This window comes from Ursus arctos, unplaced genomic scaffold, assembly GCF_023065955.2.
Source record: "Ursus arctos isolate Adak ecotype North America unplaced genomic scaffold, UrsArc2.0 scaffold_1, whole genome shotgun sequence".
Classification (NCBI taxonomy): Eukaryota; Metazoa; Chordata; class Mammalia; order Carnivora; family Ursidae; genus Ursus; species Ursus arctos.
In genome coordinates this window covers 79862695-79882531 of record NW_026622763.1, presented here as the reverse complement: position 1 = coordinate 79882531, position 19837 = coordinate 79862695, and the positions used below count along the sequence as shown (strand labels likewise).

General features: G+C 36.8%; 1 protein-coding gene across 7 annotated transcripts in view; it reads right to left on the bottom strand.

Moving 5' to 3' along the window:
* The window catches only part of PARD3B (par-3 family cell polarity regulator beta), a 980939-nt gene that overhangs the window by 337829 nt on the left and 623273 nt on the right, over positions 1 to 19837 (bottom strand). For 6 of the 7 annotated variants that reach the window (XM_026492130.4, XM_057304240.1, XM_044381232.3 and 3 more), the window contains one exon: positions 4137 to 4181. The exons of the other annotated variant lie outside the window; for it this stretch is intronic. In XM_026492130.4, coding sequence (XP_026347915.2) covers positions 4137 to 4181 — 45 coding nt within the window. The remainder of the gene's footprint in view (positions 1 to 4136; positions 4182 to 19837) is intronic. 7 annotated transcript variants of the gene reach the window in all.

Here is a 19837-nt window from a genome sequence, read left to right as displayed (position 1 = left end):
AATGAATTGGCCAAAGCATAGGCTTTACCACACAGTATCTGGGTTCGTAACCTCACCCATACTAGTTACCAGCTAAGACAACAAGCATTTAAATGCCCGGGAGCTTCAGCTTCCTTACCAGTAAAATGTGTTAAGATATCCACACACTCAGTGGCTGCAAGGCACCTCTACAGAGCTATCTCCTTAGACTGTTAATGAATATTTGCTCATTAATTGATAAACTTATCTCAGAAAAGGTCTCGTCTTACTGCCAACCATTACTTTTACAGACTTGCCTGTTTTACAGCTATATAGACAGGTGTTTGAGAATGTAAGAAATTAAAATAGAAATAGGAAAGCTTTTTAGTCCATTTTGCTAATTAATATGTCAGAGCTCGTAAAGAAGAACTCATCGGCTTTCCTCAGTACTGCATCATCTTAAAGAGCTGGGTCAGCACAGATCTCCGCAGACAGTCAATACATATTAAAACAGTTCCAAGCAGTAAATCAAAACAAAAAAAAAAAATTAAGACATAGTAAAAAAGTAAAATTTATAAGTCCTTTCTGACTAAAATGTGGAGGAGCATTAAACTATTAGTTTAGGTGTCAGCTCAGTATGTAGGGGAAAAAAAAGAAATGATTCCTTCTCAGATACAGTTTATGAGTCTGTATAGTCAAAATTAAAGCATAATTTTTAAAAAAGCTATGCCAAATTTGATGTCATTTTCTTTGGATTCTAATGTTCCCTTAGAATACTGAAATCATTAAAAATTGGTTTCATTGCTTAAAATATACATTTTGCTGAAGTTTTTTTAACCCCCCTGCATTTACTAAGATTTGTATTTTGTCAGAATTTTGTCAATTAATAAGATAAGGAAGGACACATTTCTTATTTTTTAGGCTCTCTGAAACTTGTGATTTTTCTTAAAGGAACCAATTAAAAGGCACTTTGTTCTTAACCTCTCTGGGTAGGTCTCACCATTCCAGAGACATCGATACCTCTCATACATGGAGGAGGACCCTACAAGATTGACAACAGAACATCCTGCCTGCTTCCCAGCTAACGTATGAGATGCTGCCCACTCGGCAACCCCTGAGGTAGGCCGTTAGAAAAATCTCAAGAATACTGAACTGATTCCAGAAGGGGTAAGGGGACTGTATTTTAGGCCAAAAATATTAGAAGGATTTATCTTACCTGAGCCTTTGATTTGATCTGAACTTTGAAGAATCAACCATTTAAAGATTAAGCCAAGGAAAGGGTGCCAAAAATACTGTCACAAATTTGGGAGGTACCCAAGCCAGACCAACAGATGGAACTTGGCATGAAATGGCTCTCTACACACTAAGTAGCTGACTCAGAAGAAACTTTAACTCAGATGAATTTATTAAAATATTGAATATCATCCCAAATAAGAAGATGGATGATAGATTCAGGTCAGCACATACAATTTAATTTAACTTCCTGATGGTCTTGGATAGTATGAAAGCTGCCCACATTTCTATAATTAAAAAGAGACAGAGGGGGATACTCTTCCTTTTTAGCAAAAGGGATATCACCTTTTTACTTAAATATTCCAGAGGAAAGATGTGGGGAGGGGAAAAGTGAAACGAAAAGACACTGAATGATCTCTTTTAACACTGGCGAGACAAGTATGATCATGGAACATCAGACATTATAGTCCAGCTGGTTACTTGCTGTCACAGACTGTACCAGATTGAGACTACAGTTACATATTAGGTGAATTTTCAAGATGATTTGTGTAACTGAAAGACGTTACCAGAAGCAAAAGGACTCTTAATCCTCTTTTACCATCCACGGCCCCCGCCTCAGAAATTGTTCTGCCTAAGTGTGCACGCGTAGAGGAGTTGCACGTTACATGAGGGATGAGTTTTTTGAGGATCATTATAATTCAAGATATATTTTCCAAAAGAAATGAATATAAAAAGTGGGGGAGGGTATATTCTTGGAGTATATTAATTTACATAAGTTGTAGATTTTTATATATCTTTATAAATTTATAACCTTAGTTGTAGATTTTCTTTAATGCTGCTTTGTATTTTCTCAGGACGGTCTCTACTGTCTTAGAGTGCTCCCACTTACTGTAACTCTAGAGTATATAATTTTAGGTGATTGCTTAGCCCATTTTATTGGGTTTTCTTGTATGCCACTTCTGCTCCAGAGTGAGCAATGTTCTGGTTGTTCTCAGCATTTGCACTGATTCCACAGATGGCCAGTGAAAAGCTCAATGACACTGTGATAGGGTATGCAAGGACTCCGAAATGTAAAATGGTGAATATTGTACTAGCAGTTCATTAGGAACCAGAAATCTTTAAAACACCTGATATATTTAAGCAGCATGGTTCATATGCTATAAAGACTGTTGATACTATTTTTATTAACCAGCTAGAGAGTAAGGCTGCCATGTGGAGCTTACAATTAACTTGACAGGTTTAAAATTATGCCATTTTTGTCATTTTTTTTTTCAATTTGGAAATTATTTCAAGTTTTGTACTTTGGGTAATTCTTTTTTACTATGTTTTATATCACACTATATAAAAGCATATCATTCGGTTTAGTGAAATACTGTAGTGATATACAAAGGTGACAATGTTCTCATTTAAAAAGAGTGGCAATAAATTTTCAGTCACTGGCTGACAGAAACTTGTTTGGAAATTAAGATTGGAATAAGATTTGATTTTCTGGAAAAAAGTCAGAAAGTTTATTTGCTCATTTTCAAAAACCAGATTGACAAACAGTTTTAAAAACTGCTTCCATTTTTTTTTTTTTTTTACCTTGAAGCCTATCCCAGGACATGAAAAGGCTTTAATTTTCAAGTGTTAATCTGGGTAACAGAACTAATGATAAGCAGTACTATTTAAGGTGCACTGAAGATGAAAATAATATAGGCTATCCTTGGAGTTCCTCATCACGAGAACTTCCCTTTTAGGCTCCTAAAAATATTTCCAGTAGTAGAGAATGTAATAGACAAGGATGATGGGGGAAAGCAGCATTCTGCGGTTTATCACTCTCAGAGAAATCTTTTCCTTCACGGTGATCTAACCTCTTAGGCTCTTTATTAGGAGCAGCAGAAAAGCAAAAAAATATCTAAGAGTTGTGAACCAGCCCTTTCCTGCTGTTATCACAAGAGAATCTGGAGAAAGAGGAAAAGAAAAAAAAATCATACTCTTGCCCTGGAACATGATGGAAGTAATGAGGCATCAAGGCCACTTACTGCTGGAAACATAATTAGCACATAAACACAGGAGACACTTGGTGACGGGAAAGACTTTCTTTGTTTCAGAAACAGGGGGATGTCAACAAATTGTAACTCTTCTGTTATTTGCAGTGGCAAGCCTAAGAGTAAAATGGATATTCTTCCCCTAATAATACACCCGTAGAGCAAAGGGATCACTGTAGTATTTGCAAGTTTGGTAGCACTAAGTGTTTTCAATCAAAGTGAAAAAGCAACGACGAAGGGCAAAGGGATAGAAACAAACCACTTGGCAACAAAGGAAAAGCTTGGGTTTTTGACTGGAAGGTGTCTCCCACATAATAGAGAAAGACCCAGGAAACTCGCAGAGATTCTTGTGGACTTCCTGGAGAACCTCTAGGAATGAGGGAGCTCATTCCTCAGTCTAAAGAAATATAATACGGCCATCTTGGGTGTGAGTCTCTTTGATGACAAGCAAAAAAAAAAAAAAAACACAACAACAACAACAACAAAAAACAAAAAACAAACTATTCCTTTTTTGAGGAGAAATGGCCACATTTTTCTTGTTCGGGAGCTCTTTGTTCTGCCACTGTCATGTGAAAGTCATCACGGGAAAGAGTTTCAAACTTTCTCGGATTTTCCTTACAATTTTTTTGTTGTTTTAAGTGTTCAGCTGGCAAACAGGTTTAAGATTTTTGGTTTTATAATTATTAGTTTTTGGAAACCTTTATCCTTTCCTCTCAAACATTTTGAGTCAGCATACATTATGCCACTACACACAGAGCCAAGCAATAATTCATCTTTGTGGAAGTCAGAGACATCTCATGTATTAATTAGCAAGCCTTTCAGTGACTAGTGGATGGAAATAGGTTCCAACTGCTACTCAAACACAGCCAGCAATTTCCAGGAAGGAGAATATAAAGTCCGTTACAAGGAGTTTCTTACCCGATTTGTGAGCAGCCAATGAGTGGACTTTGCTTTCATCTGGCACTGAGAAGAAATAAAAGAGACAAGGATCAGGCCTGCTTGTAAATCAGCCATTTTTTGAACAATAAATTGAAATAGATTCGTAAGAAGTTAAATCTTTTACTGGAAAAAATTTGAGAAAAAAAATGTTCCCCAGCCTACCTGGGGTGCCTCATTTCTTTTGGTAGCTATTTTAAAGGCAGCTATGAAGTAATACACACACACACACACACACACACACACACACACACACACACACACACACACGACTGTCTATGAATATAATTTTATTTTCTTTTAATTTTCAGTACTTTCAGCTCTGTTAATCGGGCTATTGTTTTCGTGCCCACAAAAGGAGAAATTAAATTCATGGGCCTAGAGCTGTATAATATATAATAAAATTTTTTGAGTGTGATAGCAATATATATATTCAGTACGCTAGGACTGGACTTCTATATCTGGAGTAGAAGGGAACAGATTTACAATCACTCTTGAAAAAAAATTAAATACATAAAACATGGAAGAGTGGCAATCAGGGATTAGACGTTAGGCAGCAGAGATGGAAAGCAAGTGAGGTGAATCCTATAACTGCTCCAGCTTATTGTCTGGAGAAAGTTTCCAGATTGTGGTATAAGGAGGGCAACAGCAGAGCCTGGTGACATCCCAGCCTGAGCACATGGACCTGAATGTCTGGGGAAGCCAAGGCAGATGACGTCTGCAGGCAGATAACCGGAAAGGAAAGACTTACCCAGAACCCTTGCTGAGATCTGCCGAGATCTCCTCATATATTTAGTTGAATATACTAATGATCACACACATGTGAGGAAACTACCCAAGACCTGGGAACCACCCAAAAGTATAATGGGAAGAGTGTCTGAAGTTCACACAGGGCTGGGCATAGTGCCTAGTCCCAATGGCCAGAGTAAAGATTCATAATTCAAGGCCATGAAGAAAAAGATGAAGAACCCTGCTTCAGTAGTGAAAAAAAAATTTTACCCTAGATTAATACGGCTCTGATGAAATATATAAATTTTTGAAAGACACAAGTTATCCAAACTTATGTTGGAAGAAATAGATAATCTGAATGGCCCTATAGTTTTTGTTGTTGTTGTTTTTAATGAATTTGTAGTTAAAACTTTCCCACACACAAAAAAAACTCTAGACCCAGATGGCTTCACTGGTGAATTCTACCACACATTTAAGGAAGAAATTACACCACTCCTCAGAAATTCTTTCAGTGAATTCAGAGGAGGGAACATTTCTCAACTCATTCTATGAGGCTGGTATGATGCTGATACCAATATTAGGCAATGACATGATATGAAAGCTATTACCCAATATCCCTCAAAAACATAGATGCGAAGTTCTTCATCCTTATGCTCTCTGCATGGATTATCACTTCAAATCCAACAACAGTTCTTCATTATTTGCTATGTGCCATTGGCTGTGTTAGTCTATAAAAATCTGATGCTCAAGGATTGAGCAACGTGAAGTGAAATTTGCTGACAAAGAAGACCTCCGCCATTTTCCCTAACACTGGAGGTCTCAGAGGAGTGTGCCTGTCCTTCCTTTGCCTACACCATCAGTCATATTTCACCAAGCCAGTTATTATGCACAGATCTTCCCACTCCCACTTACCCTCCTTTTCTAAGCTATTTCTTTATTTTCTAGACAACAACTACTTGTCTGTGATTCTCCTAGTATTTTATTAACTTCTTAAAAATCTTATCAGACTTTTCTTCATATTTCTAGTTGAATTCTGGCTTTTTCAGGTCTAAAAAAATTTACAGTAGAATTTACGGTATAAATAGAAAAGAACTGGAAAACAATGATGATGATTTAAAAATAATAACACTAGTGGCTAATACTTAGCACTTGTAATGTGGAGGTTCTGTCCTATGTACTTTATAGCTAATAATTCACTTAATCCTCAAGATGACCTATAAAGATAGGTATTATTATCTTTACTTTACAGATAAAGGAACTGAAGCACACCTCCAACGTGGAGGATCCAGAACTTAAACATTGCACTCTTAACCACTCTACTATACTTGTGATAAGTCATAGAAGAATTTGTTATATTCTTTGAATCATCAGTTGCATGAGTAGAAGAAAACACTTGACAAATACTTATATGTTAGAAAACTATTATCCTTTATATTTGAATTTTTGTTATTAATAGAAGTCTTTCTGTGGTGATAAATATCAACAAGTGTTAGCTATAATTTTGTTTAACGTTTGGAAATTTAGCATTCTAATAAGTTTAAGCTAAAATATTCATTCCCATTTTGCAAATGAGAAATCATCTGAGTTAAAATCCTGACTTGGAAACTTACTAGTCATATGCAATTTATTTGCACTCCCTGAGCCTCAACCATATATAAAATGAGGATAATATTGCTTCCTCCATAGGCTTGTAGTGAAGATTACGTGCATAAATTTATGCAAAGTACTTAAAGATCATATAGTAAGTGCTTAATAAATACAGACTGCTATTATTAACATTAATAGCAGTTCCTGTTAATCATTATTAACAGGAACCTAAATAGAAAGGCAGAATAACATGATAGCTAATAATGAGATAGATATGAGTTGAAATGTCAGCTTTACCAGGCAAGTTACTAAGTTGTTTTCAACCTTCGTTTCCTTGTGTGAAAAATCCACAAGGAATTGTGGAACTAAGTGGAAAAAAAATGTACAAAAGCATTCAGCACCGTCCCAGGGACATATGTCTCAATAAATGAAAACTTTTGATAAGTAAAAACTGTGAGAGTGGTAAAGGTTGTGTATTTGATGATGGTGGTGGTGTTTATGGTTTCACTTCCTGGGATGATAAAGGAACAGAGGCAGAAAACACTTGCGAGAATACAATGCCTGCAGGCAGGTACTTGAATTGTTACCTCATGGATAATCCAACACGCACAGCCCATTTTACCTCTCAGTTTACCTGTCTCCTCATTCATCTTATAGCGGAAGAAAGACAGAGGAAATACATTATTCAGACTATATGGTCTTATTATGGGTAGTTATTCTGAAAAGGGATTCATACAAAGATTTTGTTATTTTGCATCTGTCTTTTTTCCTTGATAGACATAAGTTATCCTGTTAAATCTAAGCCCATTTAAGTAGGGCAAATTCCTCAACCATATTAGGTTAAACATGGTGCTTCCTTAACTTTTTGACTGCACACTCTCTATTATTCTTAGTGGGAATACTTATCATCATTTTAATTGACAATTTGAAATTCTTTAGAGCACTATTTCAAAAAACAGTATAGAAAATCCAAATGGGTGATAGGCATAAAAATTAAGGGTCTTTCTCCAAAATATTCAGTGACACAGGTGTCTATCTTTAGGACAGAAGATAAATGAATAAACATAATGGAAAAGAGAGGGGACTATAATGACTTAATTAATAGAATACACTTCATTTAAAAGGTTAAATTGGGAACAATCATCTTTTATGCACATGCTTAGTGCTGGGAAGTGATTTAAATAAGTGTAGCAAATGCGAAAATGAGGTAAAATTACATACACTACCACCACTTTGTAAGAAATGACAAGTGTTATAATTAATACCCAACTTCCTTTATAACTCAGATTACCTTTGAGCTACTATAAGGTTATCTCTTGGGGCTGGAGGTTAAGTCTACTCATTTCACTGCATAATATTTAGATAGCACAGCGATTGGAATAGTAGCAGTAGGAATATGACAGGTGTGTCATTTTGAACTAAAACCTTATTTACAAGAGATTGAAAAATGAGTGGGCTGGATGTTGTGAAGGTCTTCCATTCCAAAATGGTGAGGCACCAAAAGCATCTAGTCAGAGAGAGGTGATGGATCAAGAATCAAGGTTTCTTGTTCTGGTTCTGATGATGGTTTTTTTTTTTTTTTCCTTTTGTTCTTTTTTCTTCCTCTTTCTCCTTCCCTCCCTCCCTCCCTTCTTCCTTTTTTTCTTTTTCTTCTTTCTTTCTTTCTTTCTTTCTTTCTTTCTTTCTTTCTTTCTTTCTTTCTTTCTTTCTTTCTTTTTTCTCTCTCTCTCTCTCGTTTCCAGAGCCTATTATATTTCCTTTCTTATCCTTCAGTTTTACCCAAGGACAGGTACTACTTGCTCTTGATTACTTAAAAGGATATTACAGTAATCAAAGCGTTATCAGTGAAATGTTGAAACCTTCTGAAGATGAAATTCATGGACATTTTTATTGGAACTGTTATTAAATACTTAGAGAGCACTGTGGACTTGCTCTTCTTATCTCTGAATTTATTTGGATAATGGGATTTCTATACTAAGCTCATGTCTCTTGGCCTTCAACTCAAGACTGATGGACCCTGACTTAATTCTTATGAAGTGCTTCATAAGGAGGACGCTCTTTGGTTTGGATGTTTGTGAATTCCCTGGTGTATCCTCTGATTCAGGAAGACTTGCTTGGGAAACATAGCAGCTTGATGGCCTCTGTTTCTAGCTGTCTTTGCTGTAGCCCTTTGAGGCTAATTAAATTGCTCAACACTTCTGTCACCTTTTAAAAAACTGTGGATAAACACACAGTGTCTTTTGATTTAATCTCAACCAGGATCATTGTTAGAATTGAGAGAAACCATAAACCAAGAAAATATGGGGAGAAAAATCTGTGAAAAAGATGGCATTCTGAGAGCTTATTAGTGGCAAACATTAAAGTGCTTATAATACATACATTGGATTCCCAGTAGGATACATTTATACTAGTTCAGTGATCACTTAAAATATTTTATTCTTTTGTCAAGCCTTCTCATACACTTCAAATGCATTCTCACTGGGGGAAAACAATTCTCTTGCTTATTGATAGCATTTGATACGCATTCTATAACATAAGTGACTATTAGGGACTGCACTTGCTTAATAAAAATTTGCAGAACAGTGGCAGATTTGGTGAGTTAATGGGCCCCATATGCTCTACTTAAGCTGACAGAAGACAGTATATTGCTAACATGCACAAATCTCTTCAGATAAAAATTGCCATCAGCTACAGTTACTCTTTCTGAGAATGCCAACACTATGTCATGAATGGGAATATGCAAATGTGTGCAGATTCCCACCACTTCATATGGAGCTACTTTGGTGCAAAGCAGCACTAGAAAATATGACGCAATGCTGGTCTTTTACATACAGAGCTCTGTTCCATTTAATCTTTACTTCCATATCTTTGACATAACAGAGATTGCAGTTTTGAAGGTGATGCTTGGTGCAACACAAAAATCTATCCTCTAATGAGGCATAAATACTTCTTTCTGGATGGTTTGCTAGGAAATTAAATATCAAGTAATTCCTTGATGGTTAATAAACTTGTTTCCAAGAGCTGTCCCTTCAGAACTTAAAAAAAAAAAAAAAACCAAAAAACTGATGTAGTTGCCAATATTAAGAATCAATTTTCTTCTCTTTTAGATCAATTTCTGTACCACTGATTGATTTCCAGAATTTCTAAGAAATACAAACTAGTTCAAGTTGTAAATTAAGTTCTCTTCTTAGTAACCATGAACTCTTACTGCATTAATTTATGGTGTTTTCTTATGTCAATGATTGTCTGGCATACTGTTTCTCCTTGGGGAGACGTTTTGAGTTTTCAGCACTATGAATTCTTAAGTGTGGAAAATTTCTTCCATCTCTTGAAACAAACAAACAAAAACCCCCCACAAAACTAAACAAACAAAACAAGGCTTTTGCTGAAAAGAGGGTTAGGGAATCAGTACAAGATGATGATGCAAATGTTTATCTCACCATGTCTCTTAGCAGCTTCCCTAAAGCACCATGCTCATCCCTGGGTGTGTGGCTGCTATGACAATAAGCTACTTGGAACTCAAGAGCTGAAGTTTTCTTCTAATATTATAGGGTATCCCCCAGCCACCGTGCGATGAGATGAAAATGCAGGACCCACTCCCTCATAGTTATGCATCTAGTCACAGGTTCACAACTTTGCAGGGATCTCTTCAGAATTCCCTTTCTCCATGTTTCTTAGGAGATCTTAAATCTAAGGTTTGAAAATCTGACACTTTTCATATGGTCTTACACTATTGTCTTGATCTCATTAAAGAACATTGTCAAAACCAAATCATTCCTTCATCCATTTATTAAGTCATTTGTTTTTGAATCCATGCAATAAATACTGTCTTTCTCAAAAGAATCAGATACTTAATGCTGGGGTTTAATGAGGAGAGGCAAAGGAATAATTCATTGATATAATATAATGCAATAACTAGTATAATAAAGGAAGAAGGATAAGCTTTAGGAATACAGTAGAAGGTCAGACAGACAGGAAGATCCACAAAAGTAAATAAAGGTTTCAGATGGCTGACTATTTGAACCAATTACTCTGTTTGACAACTTTGAGCACCTGCGGCATCTTTTTTAGTCATGGATAGGGAGTAGCATGAAAAGAGTTGAAGAGCTCAAGCTTTGATGTCAAAGGGACCTGGACTGTGACACTAATTACATGCATGGCTATGGACTACTTACTTAGTCTTTTTCAAGCTTACTGAACTCATTTGTAAAATGCAGATACTGCCCCTTACCTCCAGCATGGGGCAACTCAGAGCCTGGCAAAAACTTATGGACTCGAGCAGGAGCAGGTGCTCACAAACGGTGCTCTGATTGTGTTTCACACCCACTTTTGCTAGGCTCTCTGCACTCCAGCACAGAGGAAGTATGTTTCTGAACACGCTATGCAACTTCATGCATCTGTACAATACACGAATAGCACAAACAATTCCTTCTGAATCGTAATGAAAATTCTTTCATTCTCCCGCTCTGCAAACATGCTTTTAGATTCCATTTAAATGTCACCTTCTCCGAGTCGTCTTCTTAGGTCTCCACGCTGAGCTTAGGGACCAAAATTTGTAAATTTCTCCATTATTTGTGTATGGGTCTGTGGTATGAACACCTTAAGGAAGGTACGTCTTGTTTTTCCTTGTTACCCTAGAATCTTGCTTAGCACCGCTTACTCATTAATGTTTGTTGAGTGAATGCATGCAGAACATGTAAGAGTAAAGAAAGCAGCAATATGAGTATGTCCCTTTACCACAGGGCTCTAGATGAATGAATGGGACATATATATATTGTGCTATGTATATGTTTACATGAATGTTGAAACACTCATGTGTATAAACCTAGTATAATTCTTGTCTTGTAATTTGCACACCTTCCTGGCAAGGAAGGGGTAGGAAAGGGTGACTGGAGTCCAATTCTGGGGTAGGTCTAGATAAAAAACAAAACATGGTAGAACTGTTTGGAATAAATATCAATTCACTTATATTTTAAGTGGTGAACTGTAGAAAAAAAATAAAATTCATAGACTAGTCATACCTTATTGTCCTTCGCTAATGAATGAGTTACATGGAACTGACCACTGGGGTTTTAGTGCTTCTGTGTTTATTTTTGGCTTGCTGTCACTAATCTTACTGCTGTTCTTCACATGGTATGCCACTTAAACAAGCAGTTCATTCTGTTTATAGAAAATATCACATTACATTTCCAAAAAACCTGAAATGCTTGGCACAGAGGATATTCTTTTTCAATACACAAATGTGACGAATTTCCAAAGCTGCAAACAGAATAAATAGAGGTCTTTCTGTTACATGATGATTTCAGAAAAAAAAAAAAAAAAAAAAAAACTCCCACTAGCATTAAAAGTTGCTTTGATTAAATATTGCATTAAAATATCCATAATATATGTGTGAGATATAAAGGACAATAAAATAGACACTGTGTTTTAGCTGCTAGGTTTAAAAATACTATTTTTGCCTTGAAACACATGGGTGTTTCATTACGATCTTATTCCCTTTCCTCCTTAACTCAAAGGTAACCACAATCCTGAATTTTGCATTTTATCATTTTCTTCCTTCATAATTCTACCACAAATTTGTTCCCAAGCAATGTGCTTTAAATTCTTTTCTTTCATTAAATGATACTGGATTCTTTCAAATAACATTTTCTGTATCTACTGATGTGATCATACATTTGTGTTTTAGTCTCTTAATATGTGACTTAACATTGATTGATTTCAAATATTAGACCAAACTTGCATTCCTGAAATAAACCCCACTCGATCATGATCTTTTTTTTTATACATTGTTGGGTTCGATTTGCTCAATTTTATAACATAATTTTGTATCCATTCATGAAGGACATCAAGTTAAAGGTTTTGTTTTGTTTTTGTTTTTTGTTTTTGTTGGTTTCTAATGTCCTTGTCTGGTTTCCATATTAAGTAACACCATCTTCATAGAATGAGTTGGGGAAGTACTCCCTCCTCTATTTATCTGGAAGTGTTTCTGTAGAATTCATATTATTTCCTCCTACTAATGCTTAGTAGAACGCACCAGGGAAACCATCTGGACCTAAAGTTTTCTTTGTAGAAAAGTATTTAACTATAATTCAATTTCTTTAATAGCTATAGGGCTACTCAGACTATTTCTTCTTGCATGAGTTTGATAGTTTGTCCCTCTCAAGTAATTTGAAATTTCATTTCATCTTAGGTGTCAAGTATGTTGTTCATAATAGTGCTTTAATATTCTTTAATTATCTGTAGAATCCATAGTGATGTCCCTTCTCTCAATCCTGTTAATGTTCACGTGTCTTTATTTTATCCTGATTGGTCTTGGTAATGTGGCACCATTTTACTTGACCTTCTTTAAAAACTAGACCTAGGATTCACTGATTTTCTCCAAAATTTTTTTCCAGTTCATTGATTTCTACTCTTTCATGATTTCTTTCTTTAAGCTTAATTTGGGTTGAATTTACCCTACTTTTTCTATTTTCTTAAAGTGAAAACTGAAGTCATTGATTTGAGATCTTTCTCCTTTTTCTAATATAGTTCGGTAATAAATTATCCTCTTAGTGGCATCCCACAATTTTTTTTATTGTTGCACAAATTCTGACACGCAGTGTTTTCACTTTCATTCAATTCAAATACTTTCTATGTTTTCTCTTAGCTTTTTTCTCGATCCAAATATTTGTAGGTTTTCCAGGGTTCTTTCTGTTTTTGAAATTTTAATTTCACCATAGTGAGAGAATATATGTTGTATGACCTGATTCCTTTCAACATTTTTGAGACCTATCCTTGGATTTGGGTTTCTAGTTTTCATTAAACTTGGGAAAATTTTGGCAATTACTTCTTCATGTATTTTTCTCTGGTCTCCCTTTTCTCTCATTTGGGGACTCCAATTACAAGTCTCAGTCTACCTTAATGTTGTCCCTCAGTTCACAGTTCACTGCTCATTTCTGTGTGTCTTGTCTCTGTTTTACTATTGCTATGCCTTCATATTTACTTATCTTGTTTTCTGCAATGTCTAATCTGCTATTAATTCCATCCAGTGTATTTTTCATCTCAGATGTTAAACTTTTTGTTTCCAGATGAGTTTTTAATATCTTCTATACCTCTACTTAACATGTTCAATTTTCCTCTAGGTTTTTGAATGCATGGAATACAGTCATCATAATTTTTAAATGTGCTTGTCTGCAAATTCTAACATCTGCATCAGTTCTGGTTTTAATGACTGATTTTTCTCATTATGTGTCATATTTCAATAGTTCTTTGCATGCATGATAATCTTTTATTGGATACTAGATACCATAAATTTTACCTTGTTGGGTTCTTGGCATTTTTATATTCCTTTAAATATTTTCATATCTTTGGGATATAGTTGAATTACTTGGAAAGAGTTCATCCTTTTGGGGTTTGCTTTTAAGATTTTCTAGGTAGGACCAGAATAGCCTTTACTCCAGGCTGATAATGCCCTACTACAGAGGTAATGCCCTTAGGCACACCCTATCCAATACATTTTTTGGTCCTGTATAAACACTGGGTACTATTTCCTGGATATTTTGGGGAATTATTTTCCCAACCTTGGTAGTTTTCTCACGTAAGTGCTCTGATCAGTACTCTGTGTAATATTCAAGACAGAATCTCTAAATATACCTGGAGTTCACTCTCTGTGCAGATCTCTCTTCTCTGGAACTCTACACACTCTAACCATCTTGCTTTCTCTGGACTCTCCGCTTCATGGTATAGTATTGCTTAATTTCTCTGGAATGTGTAGCAAAATATTTCTAATATTTTTTTTTTAAATTGAAACATCTTTGTCCTTTTTTAAGACCATGGTTTCCTAAATCACAGAACCAATAGCCCTAAGACAACTTGATTAACTATCATCCAGGATACAATGGGGAGACACTGAGCTGAGAATGTGATCAGTGATTGAGAGCAATATTCTTTGGAAGTCTCATTACCCACTTTTCTCCCACAAAGGGATACCATGTAATCAATGCTGAAAATAGGATTTTTTTAAAAAAAAATTGGCATATATAACCAAAAAGAGAATGCAGCTGTAGACTGAAAGAAAACCATGTCTAAACTCAGGACTATTCCCCTGTCCAGCACACATGCTATCGTTATGAGCAACTGTCACAAGTCTTCCTTCCAAGAGTCCTCACAACTGGACCCTAGGCTTTTACCATTCCATGGCTGAACTTTGGCAACTGCCTCCAATTTGCTCTTGACCTACCTCCATCTCCCCAAATCTACACTATTTATCTACCACATCCAGATTGACCTGTACTAAGTATCATTTTCATTATTTTTCTAACCTATCCCAAAACCTTCACTAAATTTAAACTGCATAGAAAGTAATTTAATCTCCTCAGCACTCCATTGAAGGTTTGAACTCTTCCTCAATTTACCTTTTATCAAAGTCATATAGAGTAATTCCCACCTGCCTTTACCTCAGTTGGAAATGCCTTACATGTATAAATACACTTACTTCTCCTGAGCCCAGCTCCCCACTATAACCTCCTCTTTGTAGAATATTCTCTCATTTCTGTCTCCCCCTGAAGATACTTTAGCTTTTCCTCCAAGCAAATGTGCCATTTTCTACTCTGTATCATGTTGATTTGTGGGCAACTTCAATGAAGGGAAAGATAATATTTTATCCATCTTTACATGATAAACTATTACAGATTACAAAGGTCCCCAAAGATTAGTTGTATGGAGTCTCTCTTTTTTAAAATCTATGACAGGGAAAAGACTACATGTGTGAGTTCCCTTTTAGGAAACCTATCTGTGAATTCTTGGGATCTATCAGGGATGGATTATTTCTACTATTAATACTATAAAAACGCTCATGTTTCTTAGAACCTTGATAAATATTTCTATTTGCATCAGGAAATTGATACTGATTAAGCCACAGGAAAAAAGGGGGCACAGGCTACCCTGTCAGTCACATAATAAACAATTATTCTACACTATTAATCAGGAAAACAACACACCTATAATTTCACTACTTATAAGTGTACATTTCCACAAAGTGATTCTATTCTTAATGGGGATAAGATGGAAGGAACCAAAACGTATTACATGTGTTGGAAATCATGCTAAGCATTTTAACACATGTTATCTTATTAATCCTTACAAATGCTCTGTGAGTTGGGCATTATTATCGTCACTTTACAGAGGAGGGAACTGAGGCTCAGTAGGATTATGTGTTAAAGTTAGCAGGTGGGGCAGCTGGAATCTGAAGATTTCCTGATTTCAAAGCACAAATTCCTTCTAGTATGTGTCTAAGAGGTAAGATTTTGCTAATGGTTTTACCATCAAGCAGAATATATTTCACTTGTCACCACTACCTGCTGAAGTAGGATTTCATAACAGACTACATGAAAGAGCACATGATGTCTCTTAAAAATGGTTGTTGATGCTCTCAGAAGACAGAGTTGTCCTAAGTTGTTCTGAGCCACATGTACCTGGAAATCTTCACCAAGGAGAGGTGTAGACTATTGTTCAGATGATGTCAGAGCAGAGGGAAGAGGAAAAAAAAGAGACAAATCCAAGTGACATCATAGAGAACTTATTGCTTGAACATAGGAATGAAATAACAGAGAGAACCACAGAACCCAGTGTGTGGGCTTGTGACTGAGGGATGCCGTAACAAGAACGAAGATAGGGGGAAAATGGTGTAGGATCAAGTCTATCGTCTTGAAATAGTAGAAGCAGCATGGAGTGCCCTGGGACTCGCATCTCCTTTTTCGCCTCACTCCCCCCTAACCCTTCGATTTTTAATGCAACTTAACACTGGAGCAACTTTTTTGGCAGGCAAAATGGGCTACTGTCAATGAACACCCTGCAGTGTTTTTTGTATTAGCTGCTGTTAAGCCAGGTCTTTGTCCAACAAAGATCTATGGAGAGACAATGGTGTGCCCGGCATCATGCTAGGCACTGGGACTGTAGAAGTGAACAAGACAGTCAGCCTGGAACCAGCAGGGTTTCTATCACACAACGAACTAGTCACAAATACAATGAGAGGTATTAGCAAGTCTTCCCACTCAAAGCTACCTTCAGCTCTCACCTTGACTGATCTAATAACCCCCTGACTGATCTTTGAGATTCTGCAATTACTCCCTATAATCTATTTTCTACACAGAAGCTACTGGGATCCTTTTAAAATAATAAACAAAACAAAAATCTTATCACAACGTTCCATGCTCAAAGCCTCCCAGTAGCTTCTGATCACATTTAGAAGGACATCTAAAAACTCATGATAGCCTTTAAGCCCTGCCTGGGCTGGTCCCTGGGGGCCTTCCAACCTCATTCAGCACAGTTCTCCCCTTGCTTAGCATACTCCGCCCATTCTGGCCTCTCTGGAGTTTCCCAAACATGCTAGGCACGTCCCTCTTCAGAGCTCTGGGACATGCTCTTTCCCTGACCGCGGTGCCATTTTCCTGGATAGCCATATAGCTCACAGTCCTCCTTATCATTCCTCCTTCACATCACCACATTCATCACATCCTCAGAGAGGTCCTCCTGCCCACCTTACCTATGGTGGGGCTTCCAACTCTAGCTCTTCATTGCTATCTCCTCATTCTGCTTCAGTTTCCTACAAAGCACTATTCCTGCCTGACACCTTCTCCACTAGAACATAAGCTCTATGTGGGCATGGGCTTTGTTTTGTTCACCATTTTGTCCCCAGGGTCTAGAACAGTGCCTAGGACACTGCAGGCACTCACTATATATACGTTGAATTAAAGAAGGATGATTAGGGAACCTCAAAAGTAGGTAATTAAGAGACTAACCCTTGTTTATGGATTGGGTTTTCCCAAGGGCTTTAAGTAGAGACCTGAAGATGCATAGGGTAGTGTGAAGATGACGTTTGGTCAGAGGAAACATGAAAGCTCCCAAACAGGTCCTGTATACAGACCCTGAAGGTCTTCCATAGAGTTGGAGCACTCAGTGTGAGAGGGAGATGGGTGGGAGACCAGGTGAAGTAGAAAGAAAGGGGTCAGTCATGGAGGAACCCAAAACCATTTTATGAGTTTTATCTTTAACCTCAAGGCAGTGGGATGCTGTTAAGGGCTTTTTAGCAAGGAAGTGACATGATCGGATTTGTGTTTTAAAGAGATCACCCAGACTATAGTGTGGAAAATGAGCTGGATGGGCATAAGGCAGGAGGCAGATGTGATTTCTTTATTTTTAACCCAAGTACAGGAATTTACATTTATCCCTATTAAATTTAATCTTCTGAATTGCAGCTCATCAGTTCTCCCTGTTGAGATCTTCCTGCATCCTGATTCTGTCATCCCATGCATTACCAGCTGCGGAGCTGTGTGTCACCTACACCTCTGACAAGTAAGCCTGATATATCCAAGTCATGTGCAGGGCTTACATTGCTGAACACCATCCCTGCTCTCTCCCTGGCACTTCTGCACATGTGCAAGAGAGGGTCAGCTGGGCAGAAACATACCCTCCCATCACGCAGCATTGTTTCTTCTCGTAAAGTTAACTGGCCAGCCGGGAACTGAACTATAACCCTCAAGCTCCAGTAACCCGAGTTAACGCAGGATTTATATGTGCATTTCTCCTAGAGCTTATGGACTTCACACTAAGACAGCAACCCATTTCATTCTTGCATGTATTAATTCTGGCACCTGGTTTCTGGCTGGCGATTGTATAGCTGCTTCTGTTCTTGGCTACAGTAAGTGCTATCAAAAGATTTCTCTTCTGGCATGAATTGAAGTATATAATACTGTCTATATTTCTGCCCAGAATTGACTATCATCTGTTTAATATGCAAACTGTGCAAAAACAGGGCTACTAGTATGTAATAGATTTTGAAACGTTGTCATCCAGATTCATTGTTTATTAGAGGATATTAACTTCGGAGGTTTATGTGCTGTCTCTCCATCTCAGAGAACACCACCATTCCCTTAAATGGGATGCACAAAGGTCTGCACACATTCTAGTGAACTATCTGATAGTTTATACTGATCTATTAGATAAGGTCATTTAAATCAGACTCCTTTTTGCAGAACAGATGATTACACATACATATTAAATAAACACGATCTTTTGGGAAGGTGTTGAGGTATACTAAGAATCTCGAACAAGGTTGAGCTAATAGAAAACGCAAATAGGAAAAATGGAAAGTTGACAGATGGAGAGTCCAAAGTGACTTCACAGGCAGCAATTTTTAAATCTCTTTTCCTTTGACCAGGGGTTTCTTTGGAGGCCTCAGAGACTGCGGATGAAGGAAGGAAAGTGCATCATCCCATCCTACTACCTTTTCCTCCTCCCCTTGCTCCCTGATGCTTATAATAAATAAATTTTCTTGCCATAAAACTTTAAAAGAGATTTGGAAAAATGAATTTAAAATTATTTGGGTACGAATTACTCTTTAATAGATATTGACTGATTCTTTTTTTTTTTTAGCAATCTTTGTGAATATATAGAAATTCTTGTGAATTGGAATAAAAATCCCAAAGTAACTGTTTTCAAATGTAATGCTGATTTTTTTTATGAATTATAAATGTAACAATTAGTAAAATCAGCATGGGGTTACACTTTAGGGATATTCAAACATTTATTAATTTCAAATTTCTGGCTTTATCTTCATACCTCAGAGCCAACAATTTTTTTCATCTCTTGGATACTTGGTAGGTTCTGGTAAATCTCATAGGCTCTAGGCCCTGTGCTTTTAGCAACTAACAGGAGGGAAAAATCCTTGCTTGCTTCAAACAGAAAAATTGTCTAAGTAACTCAGGATGTGAAAATATAAACTTAAAACTATTGCTTTATGTCATTAAGAAGAACAAATATTTTATTGTTGTTCCATCTGCGTTATCTCCTTCCTAAATGTTAAGCCTTCACTAATTCTCTGGTTTGAAATGGCATCATCACTGTCCTTAACAACTCTGACTCTTTGCCCTACTCCAACAGAAATATAATTAGTCAAGCTTGAGTTTGACCATGGACAGGGAATAAGGTCTTTGCTTTCTTACTGCTTTTCTATGGATTGTACATCTCTATCAAAATGGAATTGGAATAATAGCCTCTAAAGATGAGGATCTAAAAGGACTCAGAAATTCTGCCCAATGTATACAAGGCTCTCTTTGCACTTCTAGCAGTGACCGGAAACTCAGTACCTCCTAGGGAAGCTATGGCACACACTTTTGGCTGGCCCTCATTCTCCTGGTCAGTGAGATCAAAATGGAAGTTTACTGGGCAGCACTCCTTATACAATGTTGGATTTCCTGATAGAAAGGGAAGAATATTGGCATACACTATTACCCTCTGCTCTTCCCTACCTTTTTTTCTTTTTGCCTGGAACTTGGACATGATTGTTGAAGACACAGCACTGGATACTGACATAACAAACATGAGGACAA